This window comes from Coloeus monedula, assembly GCF_965178545.1.
Source record: "Coloeus monedula genome assembly, chromosome: 16".
Lineage (NCBI taxonomy): Eukaryota > Metazoa > Chordata > Aves > Passeriformes > Corvidae > Coloeus > Coloeus monedula.
This window is the reverse complement of record NC_138796.1, coordinates 11690367-11710134: the sequence shown is the minus strand read 5'-3', so window position 1 is coordinate 11710134 and position 19768 is coordinate 11690367. Positions and strand designations below refer to the sequence as shown.

The following is a 19768-nucleotide window of genomic DNA, read 5'->3' as shown; positions in this document are numbered from 1 at the left end:
TTAAAAAATGGTAACAGCTTTGTTCCTTAAAACAAGCTACCAATAAAGAAGTGCAGTTGAAAGTCCTAAAGAAAGAAGTCTCCATTAAATCACTTCATTTCCAGCTCTATAAAGCTGTCAACACACCTGACCCCACAAGTGCTTGTTACACAGAAAAGCACTCACTGTCCTAAACAAGCCATTAAGGTTCAATTGCATCTTTCAAAGAGATAAGGCACTGAGGGGGATGAGGCGCCCCACTTCCAGTGAACCAAAATTAAATAATCCCACTGAATAATAAACCACTGCCTGTCACATTGATCTCTTTATACAAATGCTCACCTAGAGCTCCTCTTGTTTAAAGAGGACAAATACACACAAAAATTCAGAGCTATTTTGGTTTTCAGGGCAAACAAATACAGCAAGATTCCTACACTGATTAATGATTAAAGAACTGTGGAAGCCAAATAACAGATTCTTTATTTTTGTAAGAACCAGACTAAGATTAACAGATGAGAAGATTTACAAAGAGTTCATTATTAACACAGCACTGAAGCAAGCTAGCTTGGACTTGCTTTTCAAGGGCAACCCCAATTATTAAGTCAATTATGTCCCTTTTAGCAATCTACTTCCATCAGGAAGTTCAGGGCATTTGAAGGCTTTTGGAACTGACAACATATAAACTTTTCTTCTGCTGCTCTTCTTTTTTTTGCCTCATTTTGAATTCAGAAGTAGTAATATGAAGCATCAGTGAGACTGTTATTATTTAAATCCACATGGATAACTCTGGAAGAAAAGAGCTGGATAACATTGCAAGAAGTAAAAGGGAAAAAGCACAGCAACCAGAGTAAGTGGCCCAGAGCAGGCTGGCTGCAGGGCTGAGATCTCACGGCCACAGCATTCATTCAGCACTGCCAGACCTTCCTCATACAGAAATAAAAGCCTGGGGCAGAAGCTTCACATCATACCCTGATTCAAAGGCTCTGAGATGAACAAAGAAGCCCATATGGCCTTCTGCAGGTCAGCCCCTCACTGGGAGGCCCCTCACAGGCACTGGGAATTCTTTGCAATGGCCAAACCTTGTCACACCATTCTCTGCTGCTGCACTGGGGAGGAGCCCCCTTTGGACAGGGCTCCCAGGAGCCTGCACAGCACCACAGGGCCTCAGGAAAGCTCAGGGAAAGCCAGCTCTGCTGGAGGATCACTACCTCAAACAACTACAAACAGCAACAAATATTATCTCATTTCATGAAAAACCTTAGAGAAAGAGATCAGGGTTCACACCCTGATAACCAACACATTCTTTTACAGATCTATTTGGGCAATTTTAAGATGGAGATATGAAAGCTGAATAAGAAAAGGAAACAAGGAAACACTTTCCTCAGAAAAGTGATGGAGTATCTCTAAAACAACCTCATTGATATTAGCACAGGTGTCAGGAGCAGCAAACCTAAAACTTCCAGTGAGGTTTGGTCCAGAGCTTCAGGGACAGTGAGAAGAGAGACCATGCAAAAAAAATCTGGATCTGAGAAGGAAACACCAACAGGAGCTGCTCCTGAAAGCCACGAATCAATGTCTGAAGTGAAGCAAAACTTCAGACAAGGATCTCTGTTTTGAAAAATCTTGGTGTATTTTGCCCTCCCTGTAAAAGTCTGGTCTTAAAGAGTCAAGAGACTTTGAACATCCTTCACTAACAGAGAGCATTGAAAAACTATGGGATATTTGGACTAAAAGCCTAAAGGCATCAGAATTTGTCAGAGAGGAGCAACACACCAAAGCACCTTCAGACACAAGCACCCCTCCACCCCACAGCTCCCTTCGCCTGTGCAGGGGGCTCCTCGCTGCTGGCCGTGTCCGTGGCAGGCAGGATTCCCAGTACTCACGCGGAAAATGTCCTGGTGCGGCGCGTGGGCAGCGGGCTGGGGATGAGGTACCCCCTCAGGGGGGACGGGGAGCGCTCCCTGGGCCGGCGGCTCTCGGGCAGATGGAGGGAGCTGGGCGAGGGGGGAGAGGCGGGGGACTGCTGCGAGGAGGATGAAGTGGGCTCAGAAGACATTCCTGAGGCCTGAGAAGAGCCTAGGGGAAAGAAGAGATCTGATTTAGTCCAAAATGGGAATTGTCATAAAAGTCACAAATTCTTGCAATGCTGATTTTGTAAGAACATGACTCACTTCCTGTGGATGTACACACGACACAGTCGCACCGAACGCTCCTGCTCTGAATCAGTGAGTTCATGTTTTGTAAAGTTTATTTATTTTTAAATGTCACAGCTTTTGTCAGCTGTACCAGGAAGCTCCACTGCAAACAGATTATTCCACAACTAACGCATTTGCTCACTCCTGCCTCAGTCACAGGCTCTTGAGGCACAGCTGAGCCCCAGCTCTTGGTCTTGGTGCACCCCACACACCTCCCTGACTGATGGGCTTTGACCACAGGCAGCACAGAGGAGCTCCTGCACCCGCACATAAACACACATTACAAGAAAGAAGCCCTTGAAGAAGAAATGCTGAGATAAAGCTTTACCTCCACTGCTGCAGGTGGGGTTTGCAGTGTGATCGCTACGATAACTCCACTGCTGCTGCTGCTGACTTATTAACACAGCTCTGCCAGCTCATAACACCTTCAGCCTGACTGTGAGAAGAAAATCCTAAGAGTGCTCCTTAATTCCCGTCAGACTGAGCCAGCCAGACAGCTGATTTGCTCTGCCTGGGACAGGAACACAGACACAGCTGGGAGGCAGTGGCTGGCCCTGAGGGGGTGACCCCTCCTGCCTGGAGAGATCTGGCAGACCCAGCAATCCCTTTTGGGAGGTCTGAGTCTGCCACAATCTCCCAGCAGCTAGGAAGCCAACAGTCCACATCTTCATTCAGACCCCCAGCAGCCTCAGGTTCACTCTTGTTCAGGTCCTACAGCAGAGGAGGGAGAAGATCCCTTTCTCAGCACACCAGCAGCAGCACACATCATATGACACAACAAGAAGAACTCCCAGAATCCATGCAAAGAGAAGGATCAAAACCAGCAGCTCTTCTACACAGACAAATGCAAGGCTTACTGGTGCAGCGGTGGCAGAAATAAGATGAAATAATCAGCACTGCTCTGATATTACTGTGCAAGTCCCCATCCACACTGGAAGGGGAAGATGATGTACCAAAATAACCAATAACCCACTACAGTCTTACTTAAGAAGACTAAAAATATCTGGTTATCTGGATGAGTTAGCAAAAAATGTGGCTATCTGAGTCAAGAAAATTATCATGAAGGCAAGAAAAGCTGCCTTTAAGACCAATAGTTTAATTGAACTGAAATCCCTCACATCCATTATGCACCCTCCTCTTGACACCCACACTCCCTAACCCATGAATTATGGAATGGATCCTTCACATGACATTTGAGAGATGCAGCCTCCTTGTCAATGACAAATCCATATTATTTCTTCCTGAAAATAAAGACTAAAATTAAAAAGGCTTCTTAAGAATGAAGTCACCAGGGAACAAAGCTTTTGTCTTTAATTGCTCAGGGTGCTGAGAAGATAGAAGTGAATAGTCATGTTCCCTCCTCTACCAGCTCGAGCTTTCCTCACTGTTCTCAAGAGCAACTCAGCTGAGAACAAAACCCCAGCTTTAGGGATGGCATTTCAAATATGGATGGCATCTGTCACCCATGAGCTAATGCCCTGCCCAGTGTCACAGCACAGAGTTCAGCTCAGACCAAGATGATAACACCAAAGGGTCGGGATTTTCCGGACTTCCTCCTCCTCAAAATAGACCTGCTGTGCTGACTGGTACAGAGGAAGTCTCAATTTTCTAAAGACCTGTCCTTTGGACACCTTGCTTTCAAGGAAAGTATTTGACATGGCAGGAGCATAGCCCTAGTAAGTCACGGGAAAAACAAGAGCAAACAATTAAAACAAATTCTGATAACTCAGCACACATGGGCTGGCCTCTTCACAAGAGAAAATGCAGCTTTCAGAATCACACACTTTCTCTCCTCATCTAAACAGAAACCAGCTTGTCAGGTGACAAGCAAAATGCAGAGTATTCACCCATCTACTGCAATATAACCACAAAGTACTGCCTGTGCCCTTCCTCAAACAAGGCTAGAGAGGCAGGAGAATTTCCCCTCCTTTCTTTAAAACACAGACAAACCATGAAAATATTTACAAATAAAAAAGACTAAATGGAGTTAGAAGTGTGCTACCATATGTTATTGCTCCCATTTGTATTATTTTGGTGCCCTCTGCTCTCTAAACATAAAATAAAGCAGTGATGTAGAACATTCAGTACCGTTTCACTGTACAAATAGCCTTTTTGTTCTCTGCCCACGGCCAAGGTAAAAGAATAGCCTCGACTCTTATCATTTCTATTACATGAGCCCGACACCGTGCTCAGAGCTGGGTGAGAGCTGACCCAAACACACACAGCTGGAGGCAGCGCAGCACGGGGGGATGCAGCAAGGGGCAGCCTGTGCCCATGCTGCAGCTCAGTCTGTATGGGCAGTGTGCTGCATCTCTGCACAGCAGCGTGCACTGGCACATGCCTCTGCCTCTCGGGCTTCTCTGAAAATTGTAAAAACCAGGCACCGTGAGAAGGATTGGAGACTGAACGGCCAAGTTTTACCGTGTGCGTACAGCGGGGTGTCAGCAGCTCCCTCCTCCCGCGACCCTCAGCAGAAGATCACTTCATCTGGACCTTTACAGAGACAAAGGTGCAGCTTGGCTATTTCAGTTTGTGCTGGTGTGGCCACTTCTTGACGTTGTTCATACAGGGATGAACTCATTTCCCTTGGCAGCCCTCCTGCAGGAGCAGAGACACTCTCCCCACTTGCAGGCGCAGCGGGAGGCACTCAGAGGCCAGGCAGTGTTGACACAGGAAGCCTACAGCAAAAACTCAAAACAAAACAAAACCCACGCCCCAGCCCTCCCAGCCTCCTCCTCACTAATGCTTTGCCTTCCTAAGGCAGCTACCAGCAGTCTTCAGAGATGTTTTCCAGATGTTATCCTGCATTCTGAACTGACTCCCTGTAAATCAACAATGGCCCCTGGGACTCAGACAGCTGCCTACCAGCCCTTCCTCGGCGCCCACAAATTCCCTCCTCTCTTTTTGACTCTGTGACTAGTTGAACAAACCAACTTTCCTACCTGTCTCAGAAGCCCACCACTTCCCAACCCACTTCCATTAGGTTTTCCCCTGTCCCTCCAGCCCAGCCACCACTCCCCACTTGGCCATGGCAGGGACAGCATCCCAGGAACCCCAGACAGCACCTCCGGTGCACCCACCCTGAGCTCCCAGGAACATCCATCCATCCATCCGTCCATCCGTCCGTCCATCCCCCTATGCCTCATGAGGGCAGCCAGCCCTGCAGAAAGCCCAGCAGTGTGAGATCCCAGGGGCAGAGACCAGGGGCAGCACAGACAGTATCTCTCTCCTGCTTGAGCCAGCAAAGCATTTGCCTATGGGTGTCTACAGAATGAATGTAACATGACGTAAGGTCATGTTTTCAGGCTCTTTAGGAAACTCCAGCCACGTGCCACATTACCCTTAAATCTGCCATATTTCAACATGCACCATTTCTCTTTCTCCAATGTGATTTTTAAAATATTTATGTGTAGGAATGCACCAAACTAAAATATAAATGAAATAAATTACAGTAGCATCATGGAAACAATAGACTAATTTAACATTTCAAAGCAAAAATATCTTATTTTTTTACCTTATCTTTTTTAGAAAAATTGGCCAATATGTGCAGAAAGAGACCCCAAAATGTCATCTGTAACAGGTGACCTACAAAGCACCCGTAACAAGTGAACTACAAAGAGCACAACACATGCAGGAGAAATTTCTGAAAGTCTCCATGAAAAAATAACTAAAAAAAAGCTACTGAAGTAATAAGGTTTGGGGTATATAAATGCCATCATAATTCCTCCATATATCTATATATCCTATTTCTCTTAGAGTCTACCCCATACCTCTAGAAATACCCTAAAAATAGCAGGTTTGGGGAAGTTATCCATTCCGACCAGCACAACAGTATCACAGAAACCTTGTCTCACTCACTTTTAATTAATGTAAATGCCTGGAAATAGTCCAAATGGATAGGGCAGGGTGACAGACCCCATGAAATCTCTCCATCTAAGAATGGTTTCTTTTTCATGTGGCAGACTGCAACACCTCCAGTGAACAGGAACAGAGCTCATCCCCAGGGAATGCTACCCTGCACCCGTCAGTGCTCCAGCACAGAGAAAATGCACTTTCTGGCCTCCTTACTCTGGAAATGACCCTGTCTGGAGGAGCTGCTTCCAGATGGTACCACGATGGTCCATGAACAGGGCAGCACTGGCTACGCTTGCCTGGAAAATGAGGTTTTTTCTCAAAGACGGAACAAAGTTCCCCAAGAAGAGCTGCTTTCAGATGCAGATTCTGCAAGTTCTCTTTCATTTCAGTCTCTAAAAGGAATCTGAAAAAGATGTCTAAAAGACATCTGAAAATGTGATTGTTTTCTGGGCTTTTCCCGGATTTAAAAACAACACCAGAAACTCTTCTTATTTCTTAAATTTTCACTTTCAAGTGTCCTGGTTTCCAAATTTATTCTGCACAGCTGCATTTCTTTCCTTCTCTAAGGAAGCCACACAGATAAACCCCTCAGCTTCACCTGCTTTTCTGCTGACACCTAGAAAACCTCCTCAGCAGGAAAAACCACAGCCCCTTGTGCCCATCTACTGAGAGAGTGAAGGCACCAGGACTCCCTGCTCCCTGCCCTGATGAAGGTGAAGCACTGAGGGTGTCCTACAGCAGCTCCCAGCTCCCTCTCCCAGGTACCTGAGCACTACTCACAGCACTGCTCCTACCTGCAGCTCTTCCAAAGCCCTTTTGGGCACTGGGACCCCAGTGCACACAAGGATCCCAGCACTGTGAGCAGCCCAGCACTGCCCCTGCCCCATGGAGTAAAGCACTTACAAAACACAAACAGTTACGAAACAGCAGCTTCCGAGAGCTTCCCCGTCCAGCTTAGTTTGCATGAGTAACTTTCCACAATTAATACTGGTATTTCAATTAGCACTGAAACTCAGAGGAGTTGCAACATGCATGTGACATGTCACAGAGGATTATGGTATAAACATGACGCCCTTGGAGGCTGCAGAGGAGTGCCCACACACTGGAGTGGTTTGGCAGTTAATGGAGACCAGGACATTGCCCAACCATGTTCAGTAAAAGCCTAATTATAAGGTAAACAAAATACAACAAGGAAAATTCCTATAGCTTGCCTGTGCATACAAATTAATTTGGATTAAAGCAGAGTTTCGTTTATAAACAGCAGCAGCTATTTCCAAGCGATCTCAGCACTGAGCACCTTGTCCCCAAATGGTGGGGATGCTCTTCTGCAGTGAGCAGTGTGCTGTGTCTGAAGGAAATGCTGCCCGGGCAGCAGGAACCCACCCTGCACAGCAGAGACCACAGAGAGGGATGGGGAGGAATTAAGTCATCAGCAGCCTATACAGCACATTGATAGATGAGGAATTCCTACACTCCTGTATTTTCCACTGCTCATGAAAGCTGACGGGTACACATAAAAAACCAGAAAAGGTTTAGGTTAAGGAACTGAGTGGTTAGTCAAGTTAGGTACATATTTCAACTGATTTAGGATTATATTGAAGGATACATGGTGATACCCTGTGGCTCATTTTGTCAAAAAATACAGAGGAATTGGGATCTTCTCTCACTGGAAATCCAGTATTTGCCATGACTGACGATGCATAAACTCGTTGCTCCAAACTTCCTGGAACAGAGCTAGCCAGGGTCCTCCGCTGGTAAGTGACCACAGGAGGCTGTAACCAGATGTACTGCTGGCTGCCATGGGGACAGCACTCACCTGGCTTTGCTCAGAGTGTGCACAATAGCATGAGAAGGACCAGGTTCCATCCTACCTCTTGTAAAAAAGTACTTCAGTGGGAGCAGAACACACCAGCAGCCAGTGGGGAGGTAACTTCCTCAGGACAGTGCTGGGAATGGCACGGAGCTGTCCCAAGACCAGCACACCTCTCTCACAGAAGAAGTCCAAGCCTTTAGTCTCCTTACAAAATCTCACTTATCCAACTCCTTTTGTTTAAAGGACAGATTGCAAGAGGTGGAAAACTCTCCCCAGCTCATGGCGAGCCTGGACAAGCGGTGACAGGTCCCAGACAAGCATCCTCCTCTGGAAGCTCTTCCCAGGCAAGGATGAAGATGATGGTTGAAGATGATGGTGGTAATTAGGTGCAAGTGTTGCCCAGTGACTTAAGTTCCTGTGCACTTATAGTACTGGCTAATGTCATCAAGTATTTCAATGACAGCAGGAAGAGGGGGGTTCTCACCAGGGCAGGACACCACAGCCTGTCACCAACCAGAGAGGTGGCAGTGCCCCGGTGGGATGAGCTGTTACAGCCATCCCTGTGCAGCTGATGGCCCCCAGCACATCCAAAGGCACTGAGCCAGCACCAGCCTGGGTTGTGATGCCCAGCATCTTGCCTTGCTTTTGGTCTGCCAACTGCTTTCTGTGTGAGCTGCCAGTCCACAGCCCTGGCTGTTTCTGTGGCAGCAGGGACACCATGTCACAGCACTGCCCAGCTGCTCCCAAAGCCACTGCCAGCCATCCCCACAGGGCCAGAACCTGGAACAGAAGCACAGATACCAGCTCCCAAAACCCTGCCCCAATCCAGGTGCTCCCTCCTTGGGGCCAAAGACACAACAGGTCACCTCGAGGAGCAAGTGTTGGTGTCCCCAGCTATGTCAGTCTTCACACAGCTGTGATAAGGGGACAGGGAAGTGTGAATGGAGATCACAAAGGACCCTTGCAGTAAAATTGGGGAGCATCAGGGTGACTTTACTCAGCCAGGTGTGGCTACCTAGGTCAGAGTTAAATATAAGGTGAGTGCTCAGTGGTGCTCACTCTCGACAGCTTTTCAGCATCCTCGTATAAATAAATGGCAAACTAAAGGTTGCATAGTGGTATTTAATAACCTCCTATGAGATTTTTCAGGCCCTTCCTGAGCTCATATAATCTTTTAACCTCTGCAGTATCCCGTGGCAAGGAGTCCCACAGCTTAACTGTCTGTGAAAAGAGCCTCCACTCATTTTAGTGGACATTGAGGAGAGGCCCTTTTTACTGGGAAATTAAGAAAGGACAGTGAGACCAAAAGGCATTAGCAAATTAGAAAAGGAGAGGGCAGGGAAAAGGAATATGTAAAGAAACAAATGGGAAAAAACATTACATCAGAGGAACACACAAGAAAGGGTATACAGACTGATTCAAAAATCAAACCTTAAATTTTGTAACAGAAATGACATTGATGGGATAGAGCAAGAGGAGTTACAAGCTGCTTCTGGTGTTCTTGCCCCCCCCCTTTAAATTTCCAAGTACAAATGAAAAACCTTATGCCTTTTTAAAACAAAGTACTCCCTAATTTGTCACTTGAATGGCTGCCATTACTCTTTCTTAGACAATAAGCCTTACCAGTATCAAATATTTCTAAAGATTTAGCTTTGTCAACAAGTTAGCTGGTTGGGGCCAGAAAGCAGATATTATCTATTCAATGCTTTATGGTCCCCAGAGCAGAAGCATTGTGCTGGTCACTCCCAGTTCCTGCTGCCTTCATCACTCCACCATTAGCCAGGGCTGGGAACTCTGTTCTGGGACAGCAGAGGCAACACTTCATATATCCCATCCTTGTTAACATGCTCAGTCACAGTGAGCTGATGTATTTCCCAGGTGAAATAGAATATATGGCTGAAAAGGGAACTTTGTGTCCCTTCCAGTGCCTGCTCTGGAGCTTTGGAACCCAGCTCCTCCGTCAGTGCTTTTTCAAGTCCGAAGCTTTCCCTCTGCCATTGCTTCCATGCTGGAGCACCCCCTGTGAATTTATTTCAGGATTTATTTCATATTGGCAGAAAATATTTATACCAAAATATGAGAAATCTCTCATGTGTCTTGTGTCTAAGCATCTTAAGGCTCATCTGCAAGGCAAATGGGCTTATACAGTGTCATACTATTATAAAGAAGTTATACATATGTAAATCCCTAAGCACTTCTGAAAAGTTCTCCCCTTTTCAGCTTCCTCTCACATCACAAAACTTCAGGCACAATTATGGTTAAGTTTGTTCTTGTGCAACTTTGAGCCTTTTAAGGCTACTGAAATCCCCTGAAATATTTATGTGGCTCAAGTGCTACTCAGAACAATTAGTTCACTGTGTTTCCTCCCTAATCAACATCTTCAATAGGGGAAAATAGTTCACATTACAGAGATCTATAACCATGGAAATTTATGAGCCATATGTGTATTGGCAAAGAAAAAAAAAAATCCTCTGAGGGTATTTCATCTGCCAGCATTCCAACAAGATGCAGTTGGCAGGGTACAGAGTCAGAAACCACTCAAAAATAACTTGATCCTCACACCAGTTCCGTGAGGCACCCAGAGACCCCAGATGCCCTTTTTGACAGGCCAGGCTCCACTTGCTGGTTATTCCAAGGCACAGGCCACATCCCAGTCTCACTGCCTCACACTTCCTATGCATGTTTTTAAGCATCCCAGGCTAGTAACTCGAGTCTATTTCAAATAGATCACTCAGAAATCAACTAAACAAAAGTTTTGTGATTGAGACAGAATTATGAACCTACATGAATATCAATTAATGACCAAAAAATATATAATTGACTGAAATAATTCAAGAAACAGAAAATGCTCTGAAATCTGATGCGATGATAGACCTAAATTCTAATTGAGAAAGCTAAATATAGATATATTTAAAGATCACTGACCTACTTAACAATTGCATTTCTGTTTTTTCTTCCCTCCACTACATCCCTCAACACAATTTCCAGTATATCTCACCATGCTGTACACAAGTTTGTGCTTGTGACCCCAAGACCCACTCACCATCCTCATGCTCCCGCAGAAAGCAAGTGCTCCATCAACACTGTGAAACTAATGATTACTTCTTAACTCTCAAGCTGAAATTGCCTTAATTTGTTTAACTGAAGTCTATGGGATAGGAACTACATGAATATACACATGCACAGATCTGGTTTTTCTTACAGAACCAAACTACTTGTGGAACAGAGAATATGTAAGCAAACATGCATAACCTACCTCCTTGGCCAAACAGAAAATGTTGCATTTTACCTTACAGACCTGCTCAATCCTGGCAGCACAACCATCCCCGCTGCCAGCTGCTGCTTTAGAGCTCTGTGTGATCTGCTGCACTGACAGGCAGTCCCTACAAGTGCAATCAAACCTGTGATGCATCCAGAGCTCACCCCACAGCTCACAGCCTCCAGAGCTGCTCCAGGGACAGCAGCCACCCCGACAAACACCCCAAATCCTCTGGCAACTACACATTGTACAAACCCTCCATCACATCCTCTCATATGGCAGCTTGGAAAACACCACCCATGATGCACTTTGGACTTGTAGGAAAAAAACCCTTTTTAGTCTCAAAAATGCTCACGGCACCCCTAGCCGAGCAAGCCTACTGCAGGCAACACATCGTTCACAGCCGACTAATGAGAAAATGGACCTGTGGGGACTGCGACTGCCCTCCCTGATTATCATGGGTGCACAAACCAGTCCTTCTTGCTCAGCACATCCTCCCTGCGTTCACAGCCCGGCAAAAGGACTCATATTGTGCTGTAGTGCCTGCAAAACCGCAGCGCCAGCACGGGCACGTGTGCGGGGCTACATTTCGTGCCTGCTTACACATCAACAAAACTATTGACTGCGCTGTGATTTCCAGAGCCCGGCCCCAGTGCTGTGCTGGGAGTGCGTGAACAGGACAGAGCTGTCCAGAACCACAGGCGCTGCTGCTGTTATTTACGGCTGCTGTGTTAGTGCTCAAAAGCCAGCACAGACCAGAGCAAGGGAACAGGCAACTCAAGCTTTTCAGGCAAGGTAAAAATCAAGTGTAATAGTTGAAAAAAGCAGGCAAATCTTGAGGCATGTATGTTCTTCAGGTATAAAACTACACCTCCATACAGAAGCACATGCTTAATAGAAAATTGTACGAAGTGTTGTCTTAGATCAATCACTACCACAAAAAGCTGTATCTACTTCAACTGCAATCACAGAGGGAATGGGACACACAAGCAGAGCAAACTCTGCACACAGGGACAGCAGTGAATGCCTTTATGAAAGATTGTTTTGATTCAATTTACCTGTTTAGCCACATGCTTACAGTTACATGAACCTGGGCCAGACCCACTACCAAGAGAAATGTGAGATCAGTAAAAAACAGAGACAAGGATATGTTTAACAGTGCCTTTGTTATTTTTATCTAGGGCAATGTTTTGTGTGAAACCCGGTGTTAGATAAGACTCCTCAGGGTCTGCCTGCATCAGGAGCAAACCCCAAGTCCAGAACAAGTCATGTCATGGTACTGGTGCATGCACATCTCGTGGGTTCACCCTGGCCCTGGTGGCCAGGAGATCCCAGACTGCACAGGTCCACACCATGGGGTACCAGAAGGAGAGCTCCTCCTCAGGATCTGTGTCAAGGAAGAAGCAATGCAGCCACACTAAAATGTTTAAGAACAAATTTGATTAGAACCCCAGACCCCAACTGTACCAGTCTAGTGAGTGTCCAGCAAAACCACCTTGTCCCCATGAGGCTGTGATAAATGCTGAGACAGCTCTGCACTACCTTTGTTTCTCATTTTATTCCTCTGGGATGTTTTTGAGGTGAGGTTTGTCTACCTGAAAAGCCTGAGGGATGGGAGGGTGGGAAAGGTGAGCGTGTGAAAAACTGACAGTGCAGACAGCAGCATGGTGACATCACGATACTGGGATGCTGCTGGCAGTGCCTGGGCAGCAGCTCTGCCAGACTCAGCCTGAACTGGGTTCCAGCAGGGAGTTTCTGTCCTGAAGTCCCTGCTACTGTGGGTCAAAGACACTGCAGTGTATCACACATCCCCAGGGACAGAGACCTTTTTTGTCTAAGCCTGGTACAGGGAGAAAAGACAAAATCAATTTAAAAAAAAATAATGTATCAGAAAACAGTGGAAGTGCACAAATATTTAAGTATATTAAGATACTCTTTCTACTCTAGGACTGGTGTCCTAAACATCAGTGAGAATAATTTCTAGGACTGACACAGTTCCCAGGATAGGGCAAAACCCCCCTTCAGCATAGAAAAAAAATAACATGTTCATTCAGAAACTGAGACCTGTGTAAGATTCAAACGCTTTCTGTAACACCATATAGCAGAAAATCAATATTCACTCTATTTACTCTTTCCCCTACCAGTAAAATGAAAAACCCACCACTTGAAATAGTTTGAAATAACTTTAAGGACTCCTCCTACCATTCTCCATCACAAAGAGACTCCATGAAAATGCTATCACCACATCTCATAATTCCCATTCCTAGATTTTCTTCAGATATTGGAGAAAACAAAGTCACAGTCTTCACAGCTGAGTAAATTTTGCCTTTCCTGGCTGTGGTCAGCAGAGCTCCTGTTCTGGACCTGCCACTGCACAGACAGGCACTGCCTTGATGAGCTGGGTGAGAAGATCCAAATCACATATTTAATCATGTATTTACACTTCAGTAACAGGCATAAATTTTGTTAGCAGGAAATTCTTTGACATTGCTTTGTGGCAGTTTCATTTACCCTTTTAAGTAGTTGTCAGGAAGTTGCAATCATGACGATGACTTATTTTATCAAGTAACTGATGTAACTGAAAACAAGCAAATGCCTTTGACCAGCCTTCTGAAATCATTTCATGAAGGGAAAGCCAGCAGACAATAAGCACTGGGAAGGAGAAGCTCATAAAACAATATAGTCCATTTTGCCAGAGGGCCTCCATCAGCGTGACTGGCTGTGCAATGTAAACAAACCAAACATTAAACCAGCACTGACATAAAAAGAAAATTCCTCCCCCACTGGACAGGCAAGATTAAGTGTTAATTTCCTGGACACAGTCTACTCTTTGTCTGGGCATTCTCTTAAATAGCAAGTGGCAGAGAATTTGAAACCTTGGGAAAAGAAATGCTCCTGGAAAACTTTTAAGATGCAGAGTTGTGCCTGAAGGAACTCAGTGGGACTCCCCATGGCAGAGAACTCACCACCCCTCCCACCCTGCCCAAAACCAGCACTGGGAAGACAAGGTGAACATCAGATGCTGAATGGGCTGCAAACCTCCTTATCCCAACAGTCAGCTGGATAACCAGTCTTTTGGAAGCAGAAGTTCCCACTCCAATTCTCAGCAATTCTATGCTTTGGTTTTGCTGTTAGTCACCACGATCTGCAGCTGCAGCAGGCAGTTGTGTCTCCACTGGCAGCCTGTCCTCCACCATGGGACGAGTACACCGTGGTTGATGTGACAAGTGGCTGAGCAGGACAGACACCCTTTGCTCGAGGCTCTGCCAGCACTGTGGGAGCTCTCCCCACGCTGGCCACGCTCCACTGGGGCCTCACGGCTGCAGCACCATCAGTGCCCCATCCAGCCCGGCTCCCCACCCCAGCTCCCAGGCAGTCCTCAGGGCTTTGGCCCACAAGCTCCCACCCGAAGTAACACCAGCATCCTCTTTGCTCCCCTCCTCGGGATCAGCCTTAGCTCTTAATGCTCTGCTGCTTCCCCAGTCATGTGCTGCTCATGGGGCATGGCAGAGGACCAGCATGGTTTAATATTCAAGAGAAACTACCAGGTCAAGGTTCTCCGTTTTCCTTGGTGCCGCACAAAGCGCTCTGCGATCAGATCAGGCACGGAGCCATCGGGATGAGGAGCGTGTGGCACGCACAGGCCTGCTCGCTTTTTCCAGAGAAAGGTAATAGAGCCCTCCCTTGCAGCTCAAACCCCCCGGGGATTTAACTGCAGGTTGGTTTGTTCTCTCTGTGCCTTCGCCCCTCCGCTATCTGATCACAGGGAGGCTGCAGCTCAAGCCCTGGTTTACCTTCCCAGACCCCACTGCTAGGCAGGAAGTGTGGTCACAGGCCATCGATTATTGCCCAAACAGCTGGGCAAGCACCCAAAGGCCAAATTCATAACTGCTGTCCTTGAAACACCCTAGTATTTAAACATCTGTTGAGACCTTGACCCTGTCACCAGCTCCTCCCTGCAGAAACACACTATTCAAGGCAAGCAGAGCCTAACGCTCACACCATGGGTCAAAAACTTAATGTTCATTTTCTTTAGACTACTATTCAGTTTCCAAATAGCATTAATAATGCAAGAACCTCAATGCGAGTGTCATTACGCCCAAGATAATCATTATTTTAAAGAGATTTCATAGATTACTTTGTTTTATATATATCTATCTATCTATATTTGAAATCGACCCAATGAAAAAAGCTGCTGTGCAAAGCAACAGCAAATAAAGAACCAGCAAAACTCTGAAATCAATCATTAGGATTGTAGCACCGGAGGAATCACACGAATGAAGCTGATTTGAGTGAAGCAGGAGGGGTTTCCAGGCTGTTGAAGCCCTGTCCATTAGTGCCAGGTCAGGCTCCCGGGCAGCACCCACGCCCCATATCTACCTCGAGGCACTACAGCCAAGCCTGGGCAGATGCGATTTGACTCACATTGTATTTTACAGCTTCCCTCGGGGCGGGGGGCGGGGCAAACAACAGAAACACCACTTAAGTGTACTCCACATGCCCCAAAAATGACAGAAACGAAAGCTAAGTGAGTGTCTTCCTGCACAGTGCAGAGACAAAGAAAGCGTCAGTTCGCTTCCTCTCCCGGCTGCCACCAAGGCGGGGACGATGCTCCGAGGTGTCACCTCCTGTCACAGGGGATCCCATCTCTGCATCTTCTCTACCTTAGTCTTCTTAGCAACTAGCTGAGGTGGGGGGGAAAGCCAAATCTCTGCAGAAAGTGATCTCGCTTTTACAAAACGCGAGAGGCACCTGTTTATTCTTAGGAAGGGGAGGCTGCAAGGAGCGAGGGTGAGCAGGGCGAGCTCCGGGGCTGGCTGCTCACCCCGCACTCGCTGCCGCCATCAGGCTCTCCTGCTAACGTGGGGCGCATCACGCCAGCCACAGCCACACGCGTCATGAAAAGGAGAACGGGCACGAAGACAAATCCTGAAAGCGCTGCCTCGCCAGCTGAGGTTTGCTCAGAGGAGTACAATTGCAGCAGTGAGAGCAGGCAGCGGAGCGAGGCGAGGCTGCTGCAGCCGGGCTGAGTTACCCCGCAGCCCCCGGGAGCATCCGGAGCGGCAGCGGGGAGCGGAAACGAGCCGCAATCAGTGCGGGAGGGGGAGGAAATAAAGATTAGTGATCTGTCCAGGGAGTTGCCTCAAAAACGAGGAAAAGACACACTGAAAGAAGGAAGCAGAACAATTGCCTCTACCCTGCTCTGAGAGCAAAGGCAAAGCAGTTAGTCAGATGAACACTTTCTATTTTTGATTTTATCTGAACTGTGCTGGGGAGTGACACATCATGCAAACCCAAACCACCTGTCTGCATCTCTCCTTTCTTTACAGTGCTTCAGCTGGATTTTTTTTTTTTTTAGTTTTCCAACATCAACCTGTTGCAAAAAGCAGGATTTGAGTTTCTAAAACTGTTGTGCAGAAAGAAAAACAAACATTTCATTCCTTTTTTTTTTTTTTTGCTTCTTCAAAGACTGCCACCCCTCTGCTGTTCCCAGCCCTCTGGCCCCCAGGAGATGGCAGGTCCCAGCCCCAGGGAAGGGATGTGATCCCCACTCATCGTTCCCCTTGATGGGGAGTTGATGAGATTTACACTTTTCAAACTCAATTCCTCTCCTTAGTGTCTGGCAGAAACCTTCCAGATGAGGGGCAGATTAACCAACAGCTCTCACCACCAACACCCAGAATAATTATCAACCTAGACTTGAATAGTTATAACATCAATAAATTTTGCTAATGATGATCACCATCAGTCTTTTCCCAAGTTTCAAGCAGTTACTATCAATCCCTGCCAAGTCTACTCCATGCTCAGGGATTCAGAAATGGTTCCTTATAGAAACTTGAGACAAGAATAGACAAAAAGGTGCAATAAGTAACAGCTTTCACCCTGAAGACACCCCAGCCACAAGAGTCCCCAACCCCATCTGCACCCCACAGCCCATTCCGAGTGAAATGGAAGCAGGGGAAGGATTTATTTACTTCTGTTACTGTCACGCTTGACACCAAGAACAACCATAGCACAGCCTGCTGGTCCTATCACCTAGAAAGAACCACACACGCCACATTTCCTCCCAGGAACCACATGTGGCGTGGTGCACGAACAGGGTCTGGCAGTTTGTTGTAAGGGAGCTCTACTGGCAGCAGATACATTCATGTTCATGGTGGGTTTCATTCTTTAACTGAACATAAAACCTGGATTCACCAAGAGGACAGCACTACCCAGAAAGCAACAGTTGTAAGAGAAGACAGAAGGCAGCATTACCTGGCCTTAGCTGGCTAATTTCAAATTACTTGCAGATAAACACTTCTGTGTTTACATGCATGTAAGTAAAGGAGGAGATGGTGCTGGTCAAAATATTTACAAGCACAGTGCCAGAAGCTCAGGGCAGTGCAGGGGGTAGCTGTAGCCAGAGGTGCCCTGAACACGGGGGGACAGAGCAGCAGCACAACCACGCACTCGGTTATGTCAAACGTGGGTGTCACAGCACGGGGGCTGTGGGATGAGCTCCTGCCTCAGTTCTGCCCCTGCAAAGGGCCACTTGGAAGAAACGTGTTTTCTCTGCTTTACACCCCCACGTAGAATGTGAAAATAAACCCCATTGTCAGAGAACAGGCTCATCTTTCCTGCAATTTCTTTGGCACACACAACTTTTTTCCTGTAAACACCCAAAGCCTTCGTATAAGTTGGGGCTTTTTTTTAACGTTTTTGCTACATGTTAAGCCTCTTTAGATTTAGTGAGGTACTAAGATGTATTTGTGAAAGCCCAAGCCCTCTGCAGCTACATTCACAGGCCTTGCTGTCTTCCATTATTAATAACCAACAGAAGGAAAGAAAATATGTTTGCCAAACATAAGATAATAGCCAGAAAGTAAAGGCTAACAGCAGTCAAAAAACCCCTTTCAATCTCACAAAAATTAATGACTAGCAGGGTCACATCAAAGCAGCCTAAAAGTTTACTGAGACTCTCTAAGAAATCAAATCTAGCACCACAAAAGGTTTTGCAAACATTTCTCAGAAGCAGCTCGACAGTTCCAGCAAAAACAGCATCAGAAAAGAGTTCCAAATCCCCTTCTTGAAAGCCAAATTCAGAGGCACAGATCCAAAAATCAGCGTCAGAGGCTCCTCTACAAGAGCAAGAAGTGACACGCACACACATCCAGCATGCCGAGGGAACACGAAATAAGGGTTGTTTCTCCCGTTTCTTTGCTTTCCCCGTTTTCCTGAAGTGCTGACTGTAGGAGCGGGCAGTTCACGCTACAGCAAGAGTCTTTAGCAAGGCTCCGAGTTCTGCAGTGCCCCTCTGAGCAACCAGTGCTGTGAGTCCTTTATCTTCCTACTGGTTGAAAGCTCTTGTTTAGCACTCTTTGTCTCGCTCGTCATGTCTAAAACAAGCGATTCTCAGAGTAACAATGTCACATGCCCAGTTCCAAAGTGCAACAAAAAGGCAAAAGTTAAAACAAACAAGCATAGAAAGAAACAAAGAAACAAGCAAAACAAAACAAAAGAAACTCGCCCTAATCGCTGAAGCGAAAGAAATCCACCTCCCCGGAGGAGGCGAGCGCGGCCCCGGACACCTCTCGGGTGTTCTCCAAGCCCGCTCCTCCCGGGCCGGCCACCCGACCTCCCAAAGGATGTTCCGTCCTCGCCCCCCGGGAGAGACCCCGCTCACCTGGGCTGGGCAGGGCAAGGCAGGGCAGGGCTGGGCTGGCCAGGGCGGGCTGGCGGCCCGGCTCAGCTGGGCAGCAGAGGCAGGGCAGGACGGGCAGGGCAGGACGGGCTGGCGGCGGCCCCGCTCCCCGGGCTGGTGTCGGGCTGGCCCCGGCGCGCTGTGCCGAGGGAGGAGCGGGCTGGCCCCGCTCCGCCCCGTTCCGCCCCGTTCCGCCCCGTTCCGCCCCGTTCTGCCCCGTTCCGCCCCGCTCCGCCCCGTTCCGCCCCGTTCCGCCCCGTTCTGCCCCGCCCCGCCCCGTTCCGCCCCGCTCCGCCCCGTTCTGCCCCGCTCCGCCCCGCTCCGCCCCGTTCTGCCCCGTTCCGCCCCGCTCCGCCCCGTTCCGCCCCGTTCCGCCCCGCTCCGCCCCGTTCTGCTCCGTTCTGCTCCGCCCCGCTCCGCCCCGTTCCGCCCCGTTCTGCCCCGTTCTGCTCCGTTCTGCTCCGCTCCGCCCCGTTCTGCTCCGCTCCGCCCCGTTCCGCCCCGCTCCGCCCCGTTCTGCCCCGCCCCGCCCCGCCCCGCCGGGCTCGGCCAACAGCGCCTCAACTTGTCCGGGATGCTGTGGCCCCGAGAACGCCTGCCCGAAAATACAATTACAAGAGCCGAGTGAAATGGTGTTAAGGAAAGGACGGCATGGCCAGAGAGCTCAGTAAAACCAGGCGAAGTTACAGATGAATAATTCTGGAAAAACTTCCCGAATGTTGCAATGAGGATGAGGAACGGGGCTGTGGTGTGCTCTGTACCGTCATCATTTGGATGTGTCTGGCGTCTCCTGCATGAGCCAGAGCTGTCACACAGGGCCTGGGGTGGCAGCTGCAGCAGGACAAGTGATGGCACAGTCCAGGGCAGCAGTGACAACAGGCTCCCAGTTAACGGCCACAGACTTTACTGGGAAACATCACTGACAGATCTTGGGGCAAAGTGTGCTGTCTTCATCCAGCATCCAGTTTTAGCAATGCTTTCGT

General features: G+C 47.8%; 1 protein-coding gene across 2 annotated transcripts in view; it reads right to left on the bottom strand.

Annotated features, from left to right (window-relative positions):
• CARHSP1 (calcium regulated heat stable protein 1) overlaps positions 1-18958 on the bottom strand; it is a 32947-nt gene extending 13989 nt beyond the window's left edge. The window contains exons 1-2 of one of the 2 annotated variants that reach the window (XM_082292067.1): positions 18768-18958; positions 1863-2055 (exon numbers count right to left, since the gene is read on the bottom strand). In XM_082292067.1, coding sequence (XP_082148193.1) covers positions 1863-2035 — 173 coding nt within the window. In that variant the 5' untranslated portion in view covers positions 2036-2055; positions 18768-18958. Of the gene's footprint in view, positions 1-1862; positions 2056-4595; positions 4663-18767 lie in introns of those variants that run through there. The other variant, XM_082292066.1, reaches the window with a different exon arrangement.
• Between the last annotated feature and the right edge of the window lie 810 nt (positions 18959-19768).